This window comes from Prinia subflava, chromosome 1 (genome assembly GCF_021018805.1).
Source record: "Prinia subflava isolate CZ2003 ecotype Zambia chromosome 1, Cam_Psub_1.2, whole genome shotgun sequence".
NCBI lineage: Eukaryota > Metazoa > Chordata > Aves > Passeriformes > Cisticolidae > Prinia > Prinia subflava.
In genome coordinates, this window is record NC_086247.1 from 8091939 (window position 1) to 8117640 (window position 25702).

A 25702-nucleotide genomic window follows, 5' to 3' on the forward strand; every position below is an offset into this window, starting at 1 on the left:
TTATCGAATTTTTCATTGATTTTAATAATATTTAAATAATACACTTGCTTTCATTAACCCACATTTGAGTTATATGTTAAAGTACTGTGATTTGTCAGAATTCAGCATCATGTACTGACAATTCGTATCTTATACTATTCAGAAAAGTTTATTCAGTGAAATATTCAGTTGTTTTTTTAGCTGTTTATCTGATGCAAGTTAGAAAATAACAAACTGAAAACAAAACAAAAATTATAATTTTCACTACTAATAATCATTTTAAATAATCAAACTAGAATAAAAATTATTTATAAAGAACATTTTTAAGGTAATTCAAAACTCTCTGTAGATGTGTCCATCAATATTGTTAGAGCTTCAAGATTCATCTACTTGTAATTACAAGGAAAGCCTAATTTTCATCGGACCCTTGTAGAAATTTTAGGACCATGCCAAGGACATATTATACAAAAACACAGCTCAATAAAGTCATAAAGGGCTTGGGTTTTTCTGTGCCAGCTGTAACACTTGGAGGCACCAATTACCTTTGGTGCCTCTCAAGAGAAGAGCCCAATAAAAGCATAAGCATGTGAAAAAAAAAAAAAGTCCTGAAAAATACCTGCTATTGGCCAAGACATTCATCAAGACAAAATATGGAGCTGATATGGAATGCATTAAATAAGCAGCATTAAGATACTTTAGTAAATTCATCAGGCATAAAAAGATTCTGGAGAGAAGGCAAGAACACCTCAAGCCTTCCCAAGAGGGACAGACCAACCCAATTCTACTGGGACACAACAGCTCATAAACACCTACTCCCACTCCTATGAGCCCTCCTGGGAACACAACCAAAATGCCACTAGCTGGAAAGCTGAAGGGCCAGCAAGAGGAACAGAAAGTGGTGCCTCATCTCTCACACCACACAGCACTTTTAAAAGCCAGGTGCCCCAGCTGCAGGACAGCTCTGTACTGTGCAATCCTGCTCAGCTCTGTGTGCTGGCTCCTGCCACACGCCAGGAGCTGCACGGCCACACCTGGGGCTACCTGAGTCCTTCCACTGCCTCAAATCAACCCTCTCACCTAAGGCCATAATCTTTTTAAAACTGAGTCAGGCTCTTGCCTTTGTCTCTATTTCAGTTGCATTTAGCTTGCTCGAATACTTATCATTGACACAAAACACTATCCAAATTATTCCTTTCTTGGGTTTCCTAATTACCATTTGTCTCTGTTACAGGACTGAAGTGCTCTGCCATCTGTAGAGCAATAAGTATATTTTAGCACATTAGCAAAAGAAAAAAGTGACACTTTCCCACATCATCATGCTATCAACGTCTTGTCTCATTTCTAAAACGAGCGCAAAAAGGATCACCCAAATGCACATAATTCATTTAGGTCACTGCCATTTTGATGAAAAGATGTGAGAACACTCTATCCAAACAATCTCAAGAGAAATTTAGTCTCAACATTAGATGAATTAGTATTTATTATTGAGAGGAAATCCTGACCTGACATCCAAATATTATTTAATACCAACAACTACAACACAACAAATTTCAGTATCTCAATAATTTTCAACACAAGCACATCCGACAAAGTAATCAGTAACTGTTTGAAGGAACACTTTTATTGGGCAGAAATCTCTCCAGTCAAGCAATATCCACCTTGCTGTCAGAACTCTCCAAACTGCCTTTCTATAGTAAATTGAATACAAAAACTGTTATTATGCCTGTATACACAGTAACATGATTCTTGGCTTTTCTTCATTGAAAATCATTGTAGATAAAGAATGGTAAATTCTCAAATCCTACATAAAGTGCCAAGGCTTGCAAAGTCTGCTTTTCAGCTGTGCAATCACTATGCCTTACACATAACCACAAAACTGGACAAAGTGGTCAGTCAGAAGGGCAAGTAACAAATGCAACCAGGAAGTATTAGTTCCTTTATGGAAACTCCCTTTTTTTTAACTGCTGCTTTTAATTGCAATTTTATTCCTGTCAAGGAGTCTAGCTAGCCACCTCCCACACAGTGAATGTGGGAGGCCTGCAGTTAACACTCGGCACAGAGAAAGACAACCAGAGATTGGACTTGTAAACTACTGATTTTGTCACCATTCCAAGATCAATTTTATCACTAGAAGGCTAATTTCAGATTAAAAAGAAATGCAAACCACAGCATTCCCAGTCCAGTTTGTAACATGTTTCCAATGCTACTTCTCCTGTCATGGCACAGAGAAGTGACACAAGACCTCTCATGCAAGTACAGGCAAGGACAGGATGTTGTGCCACAAATACAAGGCACAGCTGGGCCTGCAGTGGTACTGCTTACTGCAATTTATCAAGCTCAAATGAATTGTAGCAATCTGAAGCAACTTCTGTTGACTGACTGATTATTGTGTTGACTGATATTCTATTTCTATTCTATTTAAACATGGCTTTCCATGTTTAAAATAGTATCATAGATATCATTATCTGCATTAATATACAACTTAAATCATATTGCAATAGAAATATCAATCATGCTAGTCACGTTTAATTTAGTTTTTTGAATTCCCAGTACATAAGATCAATTTTATATCTAAACAGACTTTTAATTGCATATCACAGATTAATGCTGCACCCTGCCCAAAATGGTATCTTTAGGAAGAATAAGCCCATAAAATGTTCTTACTTGCCTCATAATCCACCCACTAGGTGGAAAAACTAGGAACTTCAGGGCAGAGATTAGAATGGTAGGCATTCAAATTAGGGAGTAAGTTTGACCATTCATAGATGGTTGAAGTAAAACAAACAGCCCCAAAGCTGGGGGCAAGTAACAAGATGAACAATAGTTCATCCCTGTTGAAAGCCAGGTAAACCAGTAACACTGGCAAGAGTTTTCAAAAAGCAACTGTTCTAATTTTCTGATAATTTTGTACATCAGCTGTTTCTTGTTCCTGCTGCAGTAAACTGTTACCAAGGAAATGATATAAAAGTATGCAACCTTTCTCTTCTTTTAGTCTTGAATGCAAATTTCTCCCATACAGTTAACCTAATGTTACCCTACTAGCAAAATCATCTATAGATATTAGAACAGGAAATAAGAGCTAGTGATATTGTTATATCAGCATCACAAATATTATATTGTTAAATTAGAAAGTGTAACAAGATTTTCCTTTTACTTAAACTTCAAAACCCAGCTTGCTTGTTGAAATTATGTTTGCTCAATATATAACAGGTAAAGTAACATAAATGGTGCAGGGTTACAGAAACCAAGAGAAAAGATCACGAATTTAAAGAGAAGCACAACTACAGAAAGACCTGAACTTCACATACTCAGAATGGCAAAACTACTGTGCTTTTCAAGTATTCTGATTGACTGTGGATTTAAAGTCTTTGAAATGCTAAAGTGACCAAAGGCCAGTTACCTGCATTTTAAGCAATTTGGCAAATGAAAGCAAAGATTCTTAGTTATGTGTGTGCAGTATCAGGTGATCACAACTAGGACCTCACAATAGTTTAGTAAAGCAGGACCTCTTTTTAATAACTAATGGGTAGTGTACATGCCTTACAAAGTGCACAGTACTTCCATGGAGCCTTTGGGTTGAAGGAATTATCACAGAGCTTTTGTTTTGCCTCTACAAAATGATGAAGTGTTAACTTTGAGCAACGATTTTGAAATCTATGTGCTAATACTATGAGTTGTCATTTATGAATCTGCACTTCAGTGCATCTAGTCCCTCTCCTCTGAAAACACCAAGTCAGTACATTTTGAATGAAGTCACTAAAATGAATATTTTTTTAACAATACCAAATTACTTTTTCAATTGTCTCAACTGATAGTCTCCATCAGAAGTCAAAACGTGCAACATCACAAATTGCATCTCTGGGCTTAAACCAGTTCAGCTCTGCTGCAGAAGGGTCAAGGATCAGACCAGGCTGTTTCAGGCTAAATACCATCAGGAGGTATCTCTGAAACTATTCACAGTTATCTACTTCAAAGACAGCAGGTCTAACTTAAGTGCACTTAACAAAATCTGTAGTGATGTCAAAATCTAGAACTCCAAATATGTCCAGACTGTGTTAATAAAACCTTAGCAGCAGAAATACCATAAACAGATGCAGATTTATAATAGTTCTTTCAGATTAAGAAAACACAATTACAGAATAGTTTGGATTTTACACCAGAGTTCTCAATTTGTAATGGATAGAGTCACAATGCATACATTTAAACAATGCAGTGTATGAAACTACACTTAGGTAGATATTTCTGCATAATACAAATTAACTTTTCTCTATTATTTCAAGAATTGATAGGAATAAGAAAGGAAAGCTTTAAACACCTCTCCTCTATATATTTGCTTGCAATTATTTAAACAGATAATTAGTAAATATTAATAAATAAAGTGGATCCTATTTATTTTCCTGAAGCATGCAAGAATTTGGTGCAATTATGTGTACTTCAGCAATGTGACTTGAGAACCTGTGCTGTTTCAAAGGCAAATAGGTGCCTTCTAAAGCAGAGAACAATTTTATTCAATAGTGTAGACTAACTCCAGAGGTTTCGAACCTGAACTTTAAATCTACATTCTTCTTTTAAGATTATGAGGATAAACATTCCACCAGAGTTAAAAGACTGGGATGAACTCAAAACATATGAATTTTAGTTACAGAGTCCTAGCAATACCACTGCCACAGGCAGATAGCTCCAAATCCTGCCATGAAATCTGTGAATTAAAGATATAAATTGCTTAAGTTAGTCTTTCAGGCCACAAAGCTGATACTCAAGAAGCTGTTGGGATACATGCTGCAACCTACTGGAAACTTCTAATATTTGGACAAAAAGTCAGTATGAAAGCTCAAGACACAGTTCCACTTATTGGATGAAGGAAAACTAATACATGAAAATTAGGAACAAATGTGCCTGGAAGGAAAAAACCAGGAAGAGAAAAAAGTGTGGCTGGGAAATCAGTTCCTTTAGAGCTTATAACTCTTTAATTTATACAGATATGAAAAAAGGCTCATTAAGCTTTATATACAGTATAAACTCTATCCTCTGGGAGAGGTTGCAAGCACTTCTGGCTTCCCACTACGGACTCGAGTAGTAACAACAGAAATTTTATCATGGAATTTGTCCTTGACACAAACTGTGTGGATATGTCACATAATTCTGAGTCATTAAATAAAGGTGGCTCTAAATGAAACTTGGTCTTGACCACAGCTGAAGCAATAAAAGAAAGACCAAGACCCAGCTCCACAAACAGGTCCAAAGTGCACTCCTGGGTGCTGGTTTAGAACCAGCTCACTCTGCCCCAAGCCAGGCCCATGACAGGAGCAGGCAACTTCCAGAATTACCAACTATACATAAAATGAGCCAGAAAATACATGAGAAAGGCCAGAAGTTAAATTTCTAACTGAAATGAGTTTTACCAAAGAGGAAACAGATGGCTGTTGGAAGCTGTTGCTTTCTTTAAGATCTTGTTCAATGAGTGGACAAATACACAACTCCCAAAAACACTTCTCTTAGTAGCAGAAGACATGACATGAAAAGGACTTTTATAGAAGTAATTTTCCCAGGAATCTGCAATTCTGCTGCTATGCCATGTATCAAGGGCAAATGAAGACTGTCACATGGTTTCACTCAAGTAATTAAGTAATATTTTAATTTTAATATTTTAAAAAGCTTAAGTGATGGCTCACTATAGATACCCATAGCCCTTATTTTGACAAATTAGTTTAAGAGATTCATAGATTAATAGACAAAGATATAGTTTAAGTGTCTTTTAAGGTCATGCTGTCCTCCCTTACTATCAATCATATTCATCAAAAGCTTTCTGAGCAGAATATAATAATTTGACTTTTTCCCCCTCTTTTTATTTTTCTGAACAATTTTCTCATTAAACAAAACAAAACGCTTTAAAAGAATTCTTTTTTGGAAGCCAGTTAAAAATGGTATGATACCCACATACAAGACTTATAAAAAATTATATGAGCACCTACCATACAGTGGATGAAAACATCCCACTTTTAGGGCCTGCAGACCACTGTGTAAATCCTTCCCCAAATCTCTCAGTTACCTCTATCCACGTGTTTCATGTAAACCATGGTACTTAGTAAACTGCTACAAAGAGCTGAGGCAGCACAGAGATGCAGCACTGGGCTCTGTGCTGAGGGTGACTAAGTCTATATAAAATTTTTTGAGGATGTTTCAGAAATATTTTTAAGTAACATTTTGTAGCAAGCGAAGGACGGAATTTCCACTGCAAATGGACAGAAAGCAGAGGACTGCTGACTGTCTCTGAGAACACCATTGTTCTAAAGCTGAAGCCACAAATTAGTACGTTAGTAAATACTTCATTCTGTTAATTATTTTTACAACTTTTAGCAATAACAAAAATATTTTTGAAATACTGCTTACAACATTCCACACTCTCAGAATCCCCTTAAAGCATGTTAGAAGTGCTAAAGCCAGTGAAGACAAAGAATATGCAGATGAATGGAGTCCAGAGGAGAGGAAGGTTTTTGAGTGTGCAGAAAAGAAAATAAAAAGTATCCTCGCTTTCTGTGGGATTGAATACACACATTTTAACCCTACAACTATAAATCTCTCTGGTTGTATACTGAATCTCTTTACCTGACGCTGTTGTAGCTACTCTTCCATCAGTTACTGCTTTGGAAGAAAGATATGTAATCATCTGAATATCTTCCTTGTCTTTACTGGGATATTCATTACGGAAAGTGGATTCTGCAGATAATGGTGCTGTAACTTCCGAACTACGGCTTAAATCAAGAGGGAGACATGGTCCACGCTTCTCAAGTGACACATGAGCAACATCAGGTACTATATAAAAGAAAAAATGTCATATTAAAAAAGAAACATGGGTCCAACAAACAATAGTCTGGAATTGCAGCATTACATAAGACAGGAACAGCAAACAGCTTTAGCTACGGCAGTTCAAAATACCCCAATAGTTGAAAACCATGAAAGGTCTAATTTTTATGATTCAATTTCTCTTGGGCAGTTCTTTATTAGATTAAGATACGTTACCCTCCAATTTTGATGACTGTTGGTTTTGACCACTGATGGAGAACACTTTTCCATCAGTAACTGAAGAGGGAGAAGAAACTTTTTCTACAGAATCATCAGGCAAGGAGCAAGTGGCTAAACGCTGTGATCTTCTTCTCCGTTGGCTATGTTTGTAGGATCTAGGGGAATTCACTGGCTGTGATGGACCTAAAAAGAGATCTTTCAATGTTCATGAAGCAGAGAGATACACCATTATCTTACCGCAGCATTTGACATCTAAAGATGGGGAGTTATTTGCAAAGCTGGTAATCACCGCAAAACTGGTAAGAGTCATTACAAAACTGTGACTACCAGGTGCAAAGAAAGATTTATGCTCAAGACATGATTCTGGGTTTTGCTTATTATAAATTACTAGGGCACCTACTTCCCCACTGGTAAAGGTGATTGTTCTAGGCAAGCAGTGTATTTACAGTAAGCAACCCTCCCCACAAAACCCAGGCAGTAGCTACTTATAATGGAAGGGGGCAATAGGATTTAACAATAAACAGAAGAAATGATCACAGTTAAAGATATAAAAAATCATGGATAGTGTTAACATATAACTTAAAAAACCCCTGAAATCAGTGTTTAATTTTATATCCCACCTCCTGCCTTCTGATAACCTGTTATCAATACCCCAACTGAAATTCTAATTCACACTGCCAATGCATGACACAGTAAGAAGATTCCAGAACTTTATACTTAAAAAACCCCAAACAAACGAGGAGGAGGATTGATATAGGTTAATATAGGCCTGATTCATTAAAAACAAAAAACCCACACTCCCCTACAACTCTTCAGTATCACCCAATTCCACAAAACTTTGCCTTAGAAAAGCATTTAAGTTGCTACTATACTGGAAGTCGCTGCTCTCTCCTTTTTGTAAGCAGTTTTTTGAGTCAGTTATACAGATTTAAAAATTAAGACACAGTAAGACTAACTTTCCACTAGAGCTAGAAAAAACTTGGAAGCCAAAGATTAAAGACAACACTGACAAGATCTAAGCTACTAAGCAACCAAGTTTTAAATTAGCAATTTTTAAAAAATATTGCTACAAAGAAGTCCAACTTAATCCAAAATATAAGCATGCTCCAGGAAAGCTACTTACCATTGCTCTAGGGGTGGGAATGGAAGGCGTATTACAATATGGATGACTGCTAACGTTTTGTGGGGACAAAATACAATTTTTACCAATGTGTCCTGAATAAAGAAGGCTTAATTTGCACTCCTCCCTCTCCCACTCATTTAAAGTTATCTATGAGCAAAGATTAAGAAGAAACTTATCTCGTAAGTGAAAATACAAATCAAGGTTAAGTGGAACACATTATGCAGGTTGAGTCTTCCATCCTCAATCACTATATTTTAGTGGAAAAAAAAAAAATGTACCTTTTGACTTACTGAAACCTGCATTTATATTAACCTTTGGCCTCATCATTTAATGTTCTTTGGGCAAAGAACCTCACACTAAGCAACACTAAAAACCTAACATAATCTCAAAAAAAAATGTAGAAATACCTTAATATTCACAAAAAATAGCATATTCAAGCATGCAGCATAAAGCTTTCCCTATTCTTCTGATAAACAGTATTGTCATGCTTGGCAAATCAGTCACATGTGATAAGAAGGTGAACACCCATGGGATTTTTCTTGGACAAGGAAACACAATTTTTAATATTTCTCCATCACAGATCTTGAACCCATCTTCTCTTTCACATCATGTTTGGAGGAAATATCACATAAGGTGATGAATGCCACAGCCAACAGGTACAGAACATCAGCCTGCTGAAGGTGAAGTTTCTCAGAGAAGGAAAGGTCCACACCAAGGTGTATGTCTTTTCTTTTTAATGAATCAGGCCCTTTTCAGAAGGGAGGTTTGATTTTTCCTGTATCACTATTAATGCTAGTGTGGAGATGTAAGCTAGAGGGAAAGCCAACCCTTAAAAGCTATGACTCTATAAATACCAATATGTTATTTAAATGTATTATTTCTGGTAGAGTAATTCAAATGCCTTATTATGTGACTTGACTTTTAAAATAGTGAGCTACCCCTAATTCTCCCACTTGGACATTTTATTTAAAGCAGATTCATTTTTAAAAGCAATAGCCATTTACAACCAAAGAAAATTTCTGTATATCTCTTATAAGTAGTTACGGTATTTTTTTTAAAATGTCTGTGCTCACTAGTTTTATTTATCACAGAAGAAGGAAGCTGAGAGACCAGCGTCAAATCCTCGACTTGTATTAATTCTGGGGAAAGTGGTGATTTAGGGGGCTTTATACACCCGGAAGAATCTCCAGATTCTTGTTTGCATTTCTTGCTGCGAGCCTTTCCTGAAGACAAAGTTGAGGATAACAGTGCAGGTTTCTGAATGTTGGCAGAACTGCTAATATCAGCTTCATTTTTTTTCTGACTTTGTGGTTTAGGTGAAATCTCCTGAATAAATAATAAAAAATTGATACTTTTATTTCAGTTTCTTCGTTGTAGTTCTTGTATTCTATTTTGATCTTTTTAAAAGCAATTTTAGTACTCAAACACATAAATAAAGCAACATCATTTTAAGTACAAATAAAAACTATTTAAAATGCATCACATTACATCTTGCTTTTTCTAAAGGAGCACTACCAATTGTTTTCAGTATTCAGAATACTCAATTCTTACTATTTGAAATACCTGCCAAAAGCCTGAAAATAAAGCATTTTCCCTCTATTTCCAATTTAAAAATTCAACAAAGTATTTTTAGATTTCTCTTTCATCTTCACTGTCAGTGCAGTCTCAGTGCAGAACCCCGAGAGCATCTGTTCCCCTCCAGAACACACACACACTGATGCACCATCACAGAGCATCTCACGCTGGAAGGGACCCAGAAGGATCCTCAAGTCCTCCTCCCTGCTCCTCACAGGGCTGCCTGCTGCTGAATCATGACTGGGAGTGTTGTCCAGACACTCCTTGAACTCTGGCACTCCCATGAGCAAACAATACTTCCTCAGAATGACTGCAGCTCTAAAAAAAGTTGCCAAGATTTTCCCTTCACAGTCATTTCCCCAACCAGGGGCAAAAAAAAAAAAAATAGGCAGTTCCTCATGAAAACTATATTTAACAAGGAACTTATATTTTTGAGAACCTGAAAAAGTTGATAATGCTCCTTTAAGGAATGTCTGAAACAATGAAAAGCTTCCAATACTGAGCACACTCTCACACAACCCCTTTCAGTGCTGGGAGTCTGGATTTCACCACATTATATGTTTGCGCAAACATGAAGAAATCACAACTTCTAGCACCACGGGGTTAAATAGATTGCTAACTGTCAGGGAAAACGAGCAGATAAAGAGTTAAAACAGGTTTTGAAGGAAAAGAAGTCAACATATAATGCATCTTTCCAAATCCTCAATTTTCATCCTTCTTAACACAAACAGTATTATTTTTAGACCATTAGCATGCATTGACAGACATCAGCATTTTAAATTTTTCACTGGAAGTTCTTCCTACATTACCAAAATTGTGCATGTGTTACAACTTGCCTAAGAAGGGCAAACTCCAATATCTGAATATAATTTCTTAGGCCTGTCTCCCTTCTTGTCCCAGTTACATCATACAACATGGTACCATCTAATAAAACCATAACTAACAAAGAGAGGCATTTCTAGAACGTGTGCACACTTTATCCAAATTAGAAACATCACATCGCTGGTGATTTGAGGGTATTAGTGAGTTTTGTTATAAATTGTAATTTTATTTTCCACTAGAACTTTCCATGTTCCAATGGAGGAAAAACAAAAAGAAGCAAAACAAAACCCCATAAGTGCACATTCTCTATCTGTAAGAGGATGTCCCTGAATGCTATGTGAACAGCTCGCTGGGAGTATCCTGTAAAGATCCGATGCAAAACATCCCATTCAGCAGACATCAGTTCTACCTTGAATAGCTCCATTACACACATACTAGGTGCAGTTTATTCATTTAAATAAAATATTCCATGAACTGGAGAGTATACCTATGCTGGTTATGAGAGGTATTACCAGAAATTAATTAGAGTCGTAACTTGTAAATAAACAATTTTATTGTTCATCTTCACAGATGTGAAAGACATACTACAGCATCCATTACTTTCAAATTACAAAGTTATTTAAACAAGATTAAAAAAATTAAATTAAGATTTTGATAAGGTGCTTAACCTCTTAACAGGACAAATTAACATTAAAAACCTTAATGAATTAATGTTATCCATCTACTCAGGTCTTGGTCAAAAGGAAATATAACATGACATACCCTAATACAATTAAATAAACTACCGTTATCTGCAACTAATCATCTGAGGTTCTGGGTTTAAGACAACTGTAAACTAAAAATGTATAAATATAAACAAAAACTTGCATCAACAGAGTCAGTTTTCGGCTATTGGCCTGAATATTTCTACCATATTCTGCATTACATTATTAAAAAAACCTACAAGATGTTTTATCCATTCAATTTTATAGCAGTAGCAGACAAAGCCTCTACGGAATGTCAGCTTCACTATCAGAAAACCTTTTGGGGAGGTTTATAACTCGGCATTTTAATTTCATTTTGGGCAGGAACTCAGCAAAAAAAGCTTTAAGTTCAAAAAATTTCCTCCCCACAGTCAATTATTTAAATGTTTGTGAGGTTTCTGGTTTTAGTTAGATGAAAAGGAATAGGACAATTTGGGATTTTAGATGCCTCTTTAAAGGAGCTTAACTATTATTTCCAAAAAATGAGGTTTTTCAGACCATTAGCATGTAAACAATGACAGAGACATCTTGTTTTTTATATCTGATCAATATAACAGGAACAGCCGAGTTACTAAGTCTAAGAAACAACAAAAAGGTTATAGTAAATCAGCACTGCAGTTTATACTGTTGCATACACAGTCTATGTAAACCACAAAGTCCCATTCACCGCAATGGGATTCTGCATGGCAAGATTTACATTGTAATGATTCTCCCAAAAACAACATGCTGTAAGCCATTTCACAGTTTTTTGCACATTGAGAATATCACACACAGTAGCAAGAAAATCATAGCATCTTTAATATGCAAAAATTTGAGAAATGGAATGTCGTGTCAGTACACTGTAAACCTTTATGCAAAATATCGGTCAATGCATCGGCACCGCAGCGGCTCCGCAGGCCCTGACGGTGACAGCATCAAAAACAGAAAATCAGGTTCCATTGACTCCATCCAATGCAGCATCAATGGAAAAACCAGAGCAATGCAATTATATATCAGCTCTAAAGAACCAGTACAACCAAAATATCAAATTGGGTTTGGGGTAGGGACTGTCCATAGAGTGTGCCGGGGCTGAAGCACAGAAGTGCTTGTTAAAGAATTTGCAGGCAGCAAGGCTACTTTGTTCAAATGCTGCTGTTAAAGAATGAAAAAGCATACAAAAAAGCTGTATTAAAGATACATTAAGGCTCTGATTTAAATAACTGGAAAACAAAGATGTCCTGAATCAAGACTACTGTTCATCCTTAGCTTGCTTTACCATGCTCAGGCATTCAGCCCTTTTAAAATGCAAGATAATGCACAAGTCGGAGTCAAGCAATGCCTGAACACAGTGCAGTAAGCCAAAGACAAAATGGCAGCCCCCAGATCCTGCCAATATGCAGGTTTAAAAATCAGACCCTTAACATTATTTAAAAGTTTCTTTTTTGTATTTATTAAAATACACACCCTTGCAAAATGTATGGCTCATTGAGCAGTTCATAAAACACATACAAGCCTACAACACCAGATTCTTACAATATAAAAGAAACTTCTTTTAAAAGAAGTTCTATGTGATGTCAAAAACCCTGTTTCAAACACAAATCAAATTTGTGTAAGGGCCTGTTTCTAAGCCAGTCATCATTCCAGCTATAAAACTGGACCATGGGACAGTGGTCTCCTCATATTTGTTGCACGGAGACTTTATTTTATTTTGTTTTCTGTTAGTTTTCTAACACAAGAGCTCATTATTGAAATTCAAGTCAACACTGTGTTTAGAGACAATTAAATTTCATACTTCTGGCTCTGCCAGAAATGTAAACATAAGATAAATTTTCAGTTCCCTGTTATATCTGAAGGGGAAAATTTTTATGTTGTAGGTACTACATCTCCATGGCACACTCCAGTGGGAACTTTGCAAAAGAATCAAACTCTACCATTTCATACCTGCTCCAGGACTGGAGCTGATTCTTTGTTGCCTTCCTTTTTTTCAGCACCATCTGCAACAACAGCTTTGGATGCCAATAAACCTTAGGAGAAAAGTTGCAGATATTTTTAGTTAGAAACACCTTGCAACAAGAATTTGTAGAAAAAGAAGCAAAATATTGAGACAAGAAATATGAACTGCACAAATCTACAACATGAGTCTTCCTGAAATGACTCTGAACATTTTAAATTAGAAGAAACAAAAAGTTAAAGGACATGCTTACATAGGAAGCACTTCTTTGCCATATTTACTGACAAGAAGAAAATCAAATTATCAATTCTAAAATAAAGCCTTGCCATCCTTCCAAAGCCCAACCATTTGAGCTTTAAAACCAAAAGTATGATTTTTAAGTAAATTTTTAAATCAGAAATATTTACAAAATTTCTCTCTCTCTCCCCTTTCCAGTCTTTGAGAAGTTTACATCAGAATTTGTACTACTACGTCTTAACTATAGCACATGCAAACATTTCTTAGACATATTACAACAAGATATTTAATTTCTAAACAAATATTCTCAGCAGTGGGGCCCCCAAATTACCTCAATAAGATAACCATATTGGGAGCAAATAATATATTAGAATATGTAACTTCATTCACAAACTTATGTACAATATCACTATTACAAAAAACCTGTAAAGACAAGGGGAGTATAAATACAAGAAAGCTTTCTGTCAGCAAAGCACATGACAGTAGCTTCAGCTGTACCTCACACAATAACTTTAATTGCCTAACAGTGCAGAGACAGAAGTTCTACACCATTAAGAAAATACAGAACTAGGATCTAAAAATACCAAAAAACCAAATCTGAATAAAATTTGCTATTATAATCTCTGGGAATGTCAATATTGGGAGTGAGGAGTTGAAGTCCTCAAAAATAACTTGATTCAGATGGAATTGCTATTGCATTCCAAAAAAATTAGGTATGGTCAAAATTAATTTAAAGTTCACAGTGCCTAATGAATTATAAATTAGTGAAGTCTGGGCTTTCAGGAACTGTTCAAGACATTAAAACAAAAAAAATTTTCAGCATTCCACAATAAACACTAAGTGTTTTATTTTTATTTACTTTATTTATCTTTATTTACTATTTTATGTTAGATTGAGTTATGCTTTAGTTAAGGTTAACTGAAAAGCAGAAACTTACTTAATCCTATTAGATAAAAACAAATTAAATTATCAGGAAAGATTTTAATTCTGCATTAGACTGCATAAAATATTTAGGTTTTATGGACTTAAACATTTTTAACTAAAATAATTCTATTTAAATCAAGTTGCAAAAATCGCAGTGTTCTTTATCTTTGCAATCATGCATTATATCAAAAAGCTTAAAATCATTTTCAAAATCAAGTGAAAGTTTTAAATACAAAAAAAGCAAGCTATAGTTTATGAGGAAGCATTTGTGGTTCTGTAAGCCACAGGTTGCCCAGAGAAGAGTGCCCCATCCCTGAGGGAGCTCAAGGCCAGTCTGGATGGGGCTTAGAGAAAGCTGCTCTAGTAGATACTGTTGGAATTAGATCACCTTCAAGGTCTCTTCCAACCCAGACCATTCTGTGATTCTCAGATTCTCTGATTTTTAGTTCTAACTAGATGATCCCTAGTCAGAAAGTCAAGCTATTAAATCAATCTAGATTCAGATCTGTCAATACATAATCCTTACAATTTCCTTTTTCTCTGCCTCATGAAGTATTTTTCTAACCAGGCCCCACACCTGTAGGACAAAAGCAACTTCGCAAGCTACTACAAACCAGGACTACAGCTTCACCACCCTCTGTAAGAGCAGCTAACAAAGCAAAAGCAGGGAGTGGCACAATGGACCAGCAATGTTTTGTTCTGCAAGCTCACTGCAGCTATTATCTGGTCTTAGGTACCAACACAGCAGAAGACGTGGAAGTAAACATTCCAAAAGAGGCAAAAACTGAGTGGAAGATGACATTAATATGTGCTTAGCAGGAGATACTCTTCACCTTTGAGAAGTGTAATTGCTACCAGTGCTAGTAGTGAAGGAAGGGGAAAAGGAAGCAACTTTATTTTGTTGAATGGTGAGTAAAGAACACCTGGTGCAGCTGTGGGCCTTGTGGCAGACAAGAAAGCCCTTCTGCACCAAATGCTGAACTGAATCCAGGAACAGTTCCCTCCACATAGCCTCCTGCAAGAGTGTTTTGCACTATTTCCCCAACACAGCCTTAAGAAGCTGGTGAATGTTTTTCTAACAGCTACAACCCTTTGATTACTTTGTAGCCACTCCAATGGGTACACCAGCAGGACTCCCAACCTTCCTTCAAATCTAAAAGCCATTGCTGGAGACAAAAAGGACACAATGCAAGTGCATATTGATATACACAATATATCACACAATATATTGTATACACAAGCATTTAACCCATAAGAAATAAACATGTGGCAAGAAAAGGTTTGATCACTGGAAGTTGCTTTTTCAAATTGTACTGTTATAAAAGACTTACTATGGTATGAACTGCAGAAGTGTGTTCATTTGAGAACAGATACAGGAAGTATCTACAAGGCATGACAAATCTCTTCTTGTGGTTAAAGGATTAATACACTTTCACTAAAAGGTAACACATCCTCTGCTAGCCAAGTATGTCTTGTGGAGACAAGACATAAAAAGCCCCAAAACACCCCAAAAAACAAAAACAACCCAAACAAAGAGGAAAAAAACCCAAACCAGTGTTTTAAAACATTGTTTTTAAAATGGTAACAGTCAGTGGCTTCAAAATCATGGTTTGATTATTCAATTCAGATTGTATGAACCTGTCTCACTACTATGATTCTCACAATGCTCCTGAGGTAATAAGAATCTATCCACAAGCAAATATAATTTCTAAAGGTAAAGGTTGCTGATTTTGGTATCTTCTGCTACCAACCGCTACTGGAAATAAATTAATAAGGCTCAGTCAATATACATCTCCAGTCTCAACATCTTATACTATTACTGCTCATGGCAGCAATTAAATTGGAACTCAACTAAAAATGAATGTAGTATGGGAAAGGAGAGTAGAAATGGAGCTGATAAATTTGATATCCATTAATAAAACTTGGAACCAAAGAAGGAACCTTCCAGGAATGACAACCCTGGAGGCAGAAGTCTTTTCTAAAGACTGCTTCCTTTATACAAAAAGAACAGATCCTTTTCATTCTTTCTTGAATGAGAAGCTGGACAGGGATGAAAAGCTGGCCATGAGCTGCCAACACTTTCCTGGGCTGCATCAAAAACACTGTGGGCAGCAGGATGAGGAGGGTGATTCTGCCCCTCTGCTCTGCTCAGACCCCACCTGCACTGCCGTGTCTAGCTCGTGGGTGCCAGCACGGGAAGGACACGGACCTGCTGGAGGAGTCCAGAGGAGGGACCCAGCGCTGGGCAGAGGGCTGGGGCACCCCTCCTGTGAGCAAAGGCTGAGAGAACTGGGATTGCAGAGCCTGGAGAAGAGAAGGCTCCAGGCAGACCTGATAGTCCAGTGCCTAAAGGGGGTCTACAGGAGAACTGGAGAAGCACATTTTACAGGGCATGTCGTGATAGGACAAAAGGGAGTGGACTCAAAGAGAGCAGGTTTAGATTAGATATGAGGAGGAAATTCTTTCCTATGAGGGTGGTGAGGCACAGGTTACCCAGGGAAGCTGTGGCTGCCCCATCCCTGGAAGTGTTCAAGGCCAGGTTGGATGGGGCTTTGAGCAACCAGGTCTAGTGGAAGGTGTCCCTGCCCATGGCAGCGAGGTTGGAAGTAGGGGAACTTTAAGGTCCCTTCCAACCCAAACCATTCCATGATTTGTACCTTTTTATTTTTACTGATTGAGAGACTGGAACAGAACCACTCTCACAAGAAAACTGACTAAACATCTTTCACTGCAGAATAATGAAAGGCTGGACAAAACAAGGCTGGACAAAACCGAAACAAGTACAAAAAAACCTCTCACTATGCAGTTTAGCAAATTAGATAATTAGATTATTTTTGTTTTACAGAAACAAGTAAGAATATTTATCTGCTTGCAAAAAAAAAAAAAAAAAAAAAAAAAGCCCTTCTTATTCATAGCACAGAAAGGTTTACCAGGCTTCATATGAAATATAATTGACTAGAATAATGAGTGGAATGAATTTCTATCTTAGAGTGTGTCCAAGGGCTCCTTAGTTATGAGAGAGATTTCACAACTTTTTTCAACCAAGCTTTTGAAATGCATCTGATACTTTCCCAGCACAGGTACAAACATAAGACTTTGTCCTAAGTCAGGATCAAAGCTAGCAACACAATAATCTTATCTGGAGGAATATAAATCTAAATAATTTTTTCACAAGGCAGTAAATTTCTATTAAATCCAGGAATAAATGCATTTTTCATCTTTTAAAGACAAGACCAAATTATTTAGTTCCCTGTTGTATAGATTTTATTCTATAGCAATATGCTTGTTTTCCATTAATACCTTTGAGCAATAGCAGAAGGGAATGAATGCTTAGACACCAAAAAAAATCATATCTTTACAGCTTTAATTTGTAGGGATGTATATTTCTAAATGAGAAACTCCTTTTAACAACAATTTCACTTTATTAAAAAATATTTTCTGTTTCTCCACAGCTAGCTATAGCTTTTATTTACAGTGGTAGTATGCAATTCATGACATGCTGAAGAGGTTGTAGAAACACAAATTGACTCAATAATGAAGAACACTGTACAGCTAGCTAGAGGTAAAATATGCTCAAGAACTTGATCAATTCAGGATGGCTACTATACTACAAAACTAAAAAGACCAAGTACAGTCTGCAACCAATTTATGAACCAGGTAGATTTTATCATTTATGAATTCCTTTAAAATTCTAAACAAGTACAGACTGCAGTGACCATCTGCCTCATGAATGTGCATCTATGCAATCTACTTCAGCACCTTCTTCACAAGCATGAATATTTCACTACATGAAAAAGGAAGAAAGACAACAACAAAAAAAGTCTTTTACCGGTGATCTTGTTTAGGCGAGCTCTCTTTGCCTGAAATGAGTTGCCTAGATTACTTTTCCTCTTGTGTGATAACGTGCTCTCTGCCTGCACAAAGGCCATCTTTGGAACATCCACTACAGGAAATCCTACTTCTAAACACAAGAAAAACCTCATTAACTCACATTTCATAAATGCATAACACCCAAAATACTTAAATATTTCAGAACTGCTAATAGAATACTGTAGTAAAGAAATCTTAAATGTTTATAAAAAAGAAAAATGACACATCCTGAACATCTAGAATTAGATACTAAAACAATAAATGGAAATTATCTCAAAATTTGTAATTTTTACTGAATGTTATGAGAAATAAGCATTAAAGACTTAAAATGAACAAATCTAATCAACTCAGATAGAGTTTCAAACACCCCTGAATATGGATATATCATGCGTATTGGAATTTTTTTATTTCCTTAAAACAAGATCAGGGATTATCTCCCAGGTAAGAGAAGATGCAGGAATATCAACCAAACTGTACAACGAAATCATTAATGAAAAGCTATGTTCTGCTCTTCATAAAGCTAGTCAGAAGTTTAGCACAAGCAGTAAATTCTGACTGAACTAGATTTATCTGATAAACAGTTTCTGAACCGATTAGCATTACCTATCAGAAAGTTATCATAATAGCAAATGAAACATTTTCCTCTAGAAATATTGGTTATTAGTTAATTGCAAAATTAGCAACAGGAGTTCAACACTACAGAAAAAACAATTTTGTATTTATAGAATGTGCTTTTACCAAATGTGTCACTAGATGTAGGCTCCTCTTCCTTTTTTTGGACTTCCTGCATGATTGTAGAGGTTGAGGTTTCTTCCTTTTTTGAAGGGACTTTTAGCCATTTTCTGTCCTCTTTATCTTTATTGCTGTTTGCACTGGTTCTAGGTTTACTTCCTGCTTTGTTCTTGGCTGCTGCTGCAGCAGCAGCTTTGACCAAAGCTATCCAATCCTCCAAAAAGGAAAAAATGGTGAGTAAGTATTATAAAGTGCCTAAGACTCAAACAGAAAATACTTGTAAACCCAGTGAATTTTATCTAGAAATGTTCAAATGAAATTCAATTGATTTTTATGGTTACTACTCAAAGAGTGGTAAAATTGACAAGTCCCAAATTGTCCATATAAACTTGTATGCCATGTAGATAAAAAGAAAAAAAAAAACCTTTCAAAAATCACTGCATATCAAATTCTGGCTGTACACATTCCCTGTTAAACTACTTTTCGTGTCACTGCTTTAGAAACCCAGGAGCTCCCAATCCCAGAAGACTGACATTTTTTCTTACCCTTCTGGCTCTGAAACACACAATTCCATAGTTGTTGACCTATTATGCAGAGCTACAATTGCCTCAAAGCAGTGTCCAGCTGCATGGAATTCATCCTGAACTGATAAACCAGAGATAACTCCTATCTCATTACACCTTTGTTTCAGAGCAACTACAGCCTCCTTTACTCTTTTTCCATTACATATTACAGGTTTCATTCACTAACTTCAATAAAGTACTCTATGACTGAATTTCACAGCCTATATTTAAGGTAATTATCATTTTGTGTAATTGTTAATTTGTACCATACAGAAACATTTAATAAGTCAACCATACAACCCAATCTCATCTACTTTTTGGCATTTAGACCAAGTCAAGCCACCCTACAAGCCACTGGAGAGAATGTCCTCAGCTAAGCCAAGCTCTTTCCACTAGTTTAGAGCAATGAGACTCCTGCCTTTTGTCTCCTGAATGTCAGGCATCAATCTGACTCTAAAAATTGTACCTTGATCCTTTTGACCAAAGTATTTTTTCAAACTTTTTATAACACTGAAGTACAGAATTCTTCTGTGAAGAAGTTATGTGCAATATAGAAGGCTGTAGAAATAATCAACCAGTCAGAATTAAGCATCTGAGTGCTCTATACAAGTATTATCACACACACAAAAAAAAATGAAAAATACTTTTGTCATCTAGTTACCCATGAGCGCTTTACAAATAGTACTTTTTTTTTCCCCAACTGCATACAGACTATTTTATTCTGTAATATCTCCTTGTTGTTATGTCATCACAGGAGATATCTAAAGTAGTTTGATTTTACATATCTTGTTCCAATGAAACCTCTTCCCCACCTGTTACATATTATAACTCTTTAGTTTCTGTTCTGCTGAGGTTTTCTTTACCTTCTTTGACATATGAGAAAATCATAACACAAATACAGTGTTAATTCTCCTTGCATTACGCTTTTCCTTTGCCATAGTTCAATACTTTTACATCACTGCTTTACATGGGTTACGCTTCTTCTTTGCACCAACTTACGTACTTAGAAACAACACCAGTTTGGGTTCCTCTAACATAAAGTGTTCCAGGTCCACACTGTCAGTGCAAGGTGCAGACACTCACACCAGCCAGCAGCAACGTTCAGAAGCACTTGTGCAATGCTCACACAACAGGCAACTGCTGAGGCCACTTGGTGATATGCCAGCACAGAGGAGCGTGTCTGTCTGCCAGCTGCACAGTCAAAAGCACACACACCTCTCTTCTGGCCAGCCACAACGAGCACACCTATTAGCTCCAGCCCATCCAGAGTCTTGCCCATCCAGCAGGACTAAAAAAGGATTGAGCTTTATGTGGTGGTGAGGAATTAGCAGACCTGAGAATACAACTCTAACACTGTACTCTGGCCAAGGGATGAAGAGGATCAGTGACATGGTTGGAGATTAGATCTGATGACAAAAATGGGAAGTAGTGCAGCCTGCATCAAAAGAGCTTCTAAAGAACATCCTGATTTTCAGACAAGCTAAGCACCCTGGAATCAAAAGCTATCAGAAGATATCAAACTTCAAAAGACGATGCTGAACCAAGTATCCTGGTCTAAGTGCAGCTGGTCCAACATGGAAAGGGGTTTTGTGGTTTCCTTTGTATTTTATTTCACTGTTTGGATACTGTTCTTACAACATGGAGTTTACAGTAGCAGGACACACAACAGTGAAGCAAACAAAAGTTGAACATTCAGACACCAGAGGAGAGTGACATTCATTATGGTGACAGTTACCATTTTTTCCTAGATTAACATGTACATTTAAACTCAGTGAAGAGAACCTTGAGCAATTGGGATGGACAAGATTATATCAAGGCATTTTTTCCAACTTAAAACAATTTTATGATTCTGAACTGTTCAGAAACTCTGTGGGTCCGTTTTTGTTTTGGCTCTGGAGTAAACACACAGGCACCAAAGTGACAAAGTTAATGCCTGCATTTTAACCTTGAATTCCTGCTGAGTGACTGCTCAGCAGCACAGCTCCTGACATGTGACTTATTTAGCATCTAAGATGCTAAGGTGACCATATTTCTTTTGTAGAGCATAGGAATTCCTCCTTCAAAAAGACACATTTGTGTATTTTTCAGAATTTTTACCAAAAAATTACCAAAGCAATTGAAGAATAATAGTGGGATTCTAAAGCACAATAAATTCTGAAATCTGCCTCAGGCTAATAGTATATCTATTCTATTAACTATAATAGCAGGACACTAAATATCATAGATATCACAGAAACTAGCTACAAATTTTAATAGTAGAACAATTTCCCAGAGCATTCAAAGCCAAGGGCTGAAATATGAACACGCTAGAAATTAAAATAGTAAAAGCAAAATCCTTCTTAGAGAAGTTTTCCCTACTTTTCATTTCCTGACATTGTCTTTCTATTGGAAGTAGTTGTGTAACTCTGCTCCAGTTACTCTGCATCATCCAGCCTGATTTCCCACTTCCCTCAGTATCTCACTTCAGTGAGCTTCTCATTTACATATGTAACATTAAAAAATATAAAATAAAATATATCCAAAATGTGTATTTCCTTCTTTTTTTTCTTACTAAAATTCACCTTTCAAGTAAGCTGAGAAAATTGACAGGAGAATAGTAATGGCCCACAGCAGTTAGAAAACAAAGCATTATTTTATGACTACAGAGGAAAACTGTCATTATGCTAATTAGATTCACTAAATCAAAACACAGGAAATTGCACAATCAAGAAATACATCAGCAGAAATTATCCAACAGCCTTATGCATCAATCGGCTAAAAATCTTGCATTTTAAAATATTCCTTGTGTAACCATAATCCTGCAACAGTGGGAAGGCAAAACCAGAATAATTTCCAAAATCCAACCCTTGCGTCAGTAGCAGAATTCACACATACACTGCTCTCCCTTCACCTGCCTACAACCACCACCTTTTTGCTTCTCCACAGTACTAAAGATTCAGCTGCTTTTTCCTCTTCTGTCACACCATAACTTCCAACTCCCACACATTCATACATACACATACATAAAACATGAATCTATTGACTGGCTGATTCCACATCGAGCCTGGATTCCTTACCCTCACCTTCCAATTCTACACAGTCTGCCCCACCTACATCTTGGCTCACATTGTCTCCTGTCACATCTTCTTTTTTCCTCTGGCCCATTCGCAAATCCACGCTTTTTCCTCAGCTTCCTCTTCCTGTGTGCCAAGTCCCCTCCCTCTCCTTCAAATCCCTCCTCAAAACTCACTTCTTTTGGTTCGATTTCCGTCACTAATCTCAGCTCCGGCGCTATCTGCTCCCTCTCGCGCGCCTGATTACATCGAAGATAAAACAAAAAACATGAAACAGAAAAAGTAAGTTATCCAAATATTTCATATGTGCTCTCACAAGGGCAGTCTCAATATCCCTTTTTTCCCCTCTCTGTACTATGTTAGTCATGGATCTGTGTGATTTTGATTAATTTGTGCTTATCTGAACCACAGCCGAGCCTCAAGACTCATTGCACTCAAGTCACACAAGTATTTTCCACTCTTTGAAAATGTTGCCTTTCCACCCTCACAACTGAGTCTTATTAAACACACTTCTGCTGCAACTCAGAAATAGTTTGAGTGTTACAGCATTTACAGTCTCTTCCTTCAAATCACACTAAGCTCAAATCAAAGTATTAACTAATCTCCACCTCTCTCCAAGTAATGCAAATTCTGCATGCTTAGCTCACACCTCCCACAAAGATCTTAAAATTTGTTAAATTTTCTGATGTAGTAGAACTTGAAGTATCTTAAGCTTACACTCATCTCTGGAAATACATTTTTTAGTTTGGAAACACACAAAATACAAGTTATAAGTTTAAATGAAGCATGAAGTGTTGCATCTGACAACTCTAATTTTTCAAATCAGTTTACAGCCTTGGCATTTTTGTAAGCTTTACATAAATTTTAGTAAATATTTTCTTATAAAATAAATAATGCAAAAGAACAAAAACATCCATGGGACTTTGAGGTTTAAACAAAACACAGTCTCAGATAACTAATTTTCAACCAAAGCTTAGTTGATGTTTTTATTCTGAAATAACATAAAAACACCTAGAAAAACAAACATCTTCCATTGCATTATATGCAAAAGAAGCTGCAAGAAAAATTATAGCTTTGCCTTTGAAAGCTGCAGACTTTCATGCTTATTTCTACTTTTGCAGGATTAAATGCCACAACTAGTATCAATCAGCACTACAGAAAGCACAGTTGGAGGTGTTCTTGTATCCAGACAACTTAAAAATTCTCAATCCATCTCAGAAAGTGTAAATTTGTGGCCCTAATTCCTTCTCAAGATTTCACTGAAGCAGCCTACATTCAACCCCCAAGATGCATAAGTGGCACCATAACTCCCAACTACTGTGAAAAATTAGAAATAACAGATGAGCTGGACTGCCACCAAACGAGTCTGGACAACATAATGGTTGTGAAGTAATGGATTTACTAGTTTTTTTTTTTAAAGATGAGATTGCCTGTGGCCTAGGAGTAGTAACTCAAGATTAGACACAACATTGCTCCCTAGAAAAAGCACAGGACAGAATCAGGGAGCTCTTTCCAATGTCACAAAAGGCTTATTTCTTTTCGGTCATAACCACATTACCCAAGTTTTGCTTTTTATGAAGTAAAAAGAAACACTGAAACTTCCAAACTTCTTGTGATACTGACAGTATTCCTTGAAACACTGCACACTGGTTCAACAGACTTACTTAAGACTGCAGCAAGAAGCCAGGGTTAGTGTGACTGTAGATTTCAGTTTAATCTCCTTCAGGAAACATCTTTTAAATAATGCAGTGATGCTGCACTATTTAATGTCCAGTGTCCCTGGCATAGAGGATCAACCCTACCATACCTTTACTAAAGCTACCTTCACCCTGGAGGCCAGGATGGGCAGATGCTTTCAAGCCAATTCAATTATCCATCTGCTCTGGTCACAGTATGGATGGCTACAATGGGAATTATGAAATATTTGAAGACTGCAAAGTAAGGAATATTCTGAAGAAAACTAAGAGCAAATAAAGACCAGTTTTCATGGATTTTCTCTCAAATAGTTTCAGTGGAGTAATTTCTCATTAAATATGAAAACACAGTTACCATTCAAGACAATACAATGGCATTTGCACTGAAAACATGTAAGAGTTTTCAATGATGTTTCCCTTTCACAAGTAAAGATAGGCCTAGTGACTAAACCACATCCTTTACTCCACAGTCTCCCTCAACTTCTATTCAGCACCTCTTCTTTAATAGCAATGGATGTTGTAAGAGGCAAGAAATACTCATCGGTCTGATTGCCCTAAAGTGCTGATATAAGGGGGAAAACCCCCAAAGTCATGTTTATAAGGACACGTGGGTAAAAAGCTCTCATAGTAGCAAACAAAAGACATGGGCAGAGGGTGCAGAATAAATAAAATTTAAAAAAAAATCAGCAGCACAGACTGCTGACAAGCTAAAGCCTTTTTCCTGAAAGGACACCAGAGGGAAAAGTCATTAGATGCCCCAGGTTTTGTAAACTCTGTAAGACAAGGCTCTGTGAACATATTAGTTGGCAATGGAGTGTCCAGCAGCCAGACATTTCAGTGAGGCAAGGCCACTTGAGCAGCACACTCTGAGGCATCATCCATAAACTGGTGAAGCAAGGCAGCGCAGGGTCTGGAATAAAGACTAATCTAAATCCAGTTGTGTTACTGACACTTCTACTGTCTCAAAATATTAAGGAAAAAAAAAATAACAACCGAACAAAACTATGAAAACCCAAACAACTACACAAAACCTAAAAAAGCAACTGCTTTATGTATTCTTACCTGCCCTTTTGCATCCTCTGGCATAGATTTGATATGCATCCTTTTAAGACATCGAATGACACCGTCATAGAATTGCACTGTGAATGTTCCTAGAAATGATTGATGGAATCACTATGAGTAGTTAAGAAACAAACCCACCCTGTTACTATGAAAGCTTTATATTTGCATGTTACTTTGTATGACAAGAATAACCAGGTGTTACCACTAGTAGGATCAAGATAGGAAGTAAAAACCATAAATGAGGGCCTCTTTATGAAGAGAAACTCTGCTTTAATACTGTTACTCTTTGTCCAGCTGGACAATTTCAAGTATGTTTAAGCTATTGAGTCATTTCTGTTCATAATTAATTGAAATAGTTATGTAATATTAAGG

The 25702-nt window shown here is 36.6% G+C and overlaps 1 protein-coding gene across 5 annotated transcripts in view; it reads right to left on the minus strand.

Moving 5' to 3' along the window:
• PHF20L1 (PHD finger protein 20 like 1) overlaps positions 1-25702 on the minus strand; it is a 57548-nt gene that overhangs the window by 22598 nt on the left and 9248 nt on the right. For 2 of the 5 annotated variants that reach the window (XM_063409730.1, XM_063409474.1), the window contains exons 5-12: positions 25331-25419; positions 22751-22813; positions 18965-19172; positions 18186-18317; positions 13186-13268; positions 9199-9451; positions 7000-7185; positions 6586-6792 (exon numbers count right to left, since the gene is read on the minus strand). In XM_063409730.1, the coding sequence (XP_063265800.1) occupies positions 6586-6792; positions 7000-7185; positions 9199-9451; positions 13186-13268; positions 18186-18317; positions 18965-19172; positions 22751-22813; positions 25331-25419 (1221 nt within the window). The remainder of the gene's footprint in view (positions 1-6585; positions 6793-6999; positions 7186-9198; positions 9452-13185; positions 13269-18185; positions 18318-18964; positions 19173-22750; positions 22814-25330; positions 25420-25702) is intronic. The other 3 variants (XM_063409812.1, XM_063409650.1, XM_063409563.1) reach the window with 2 other exon arrangements.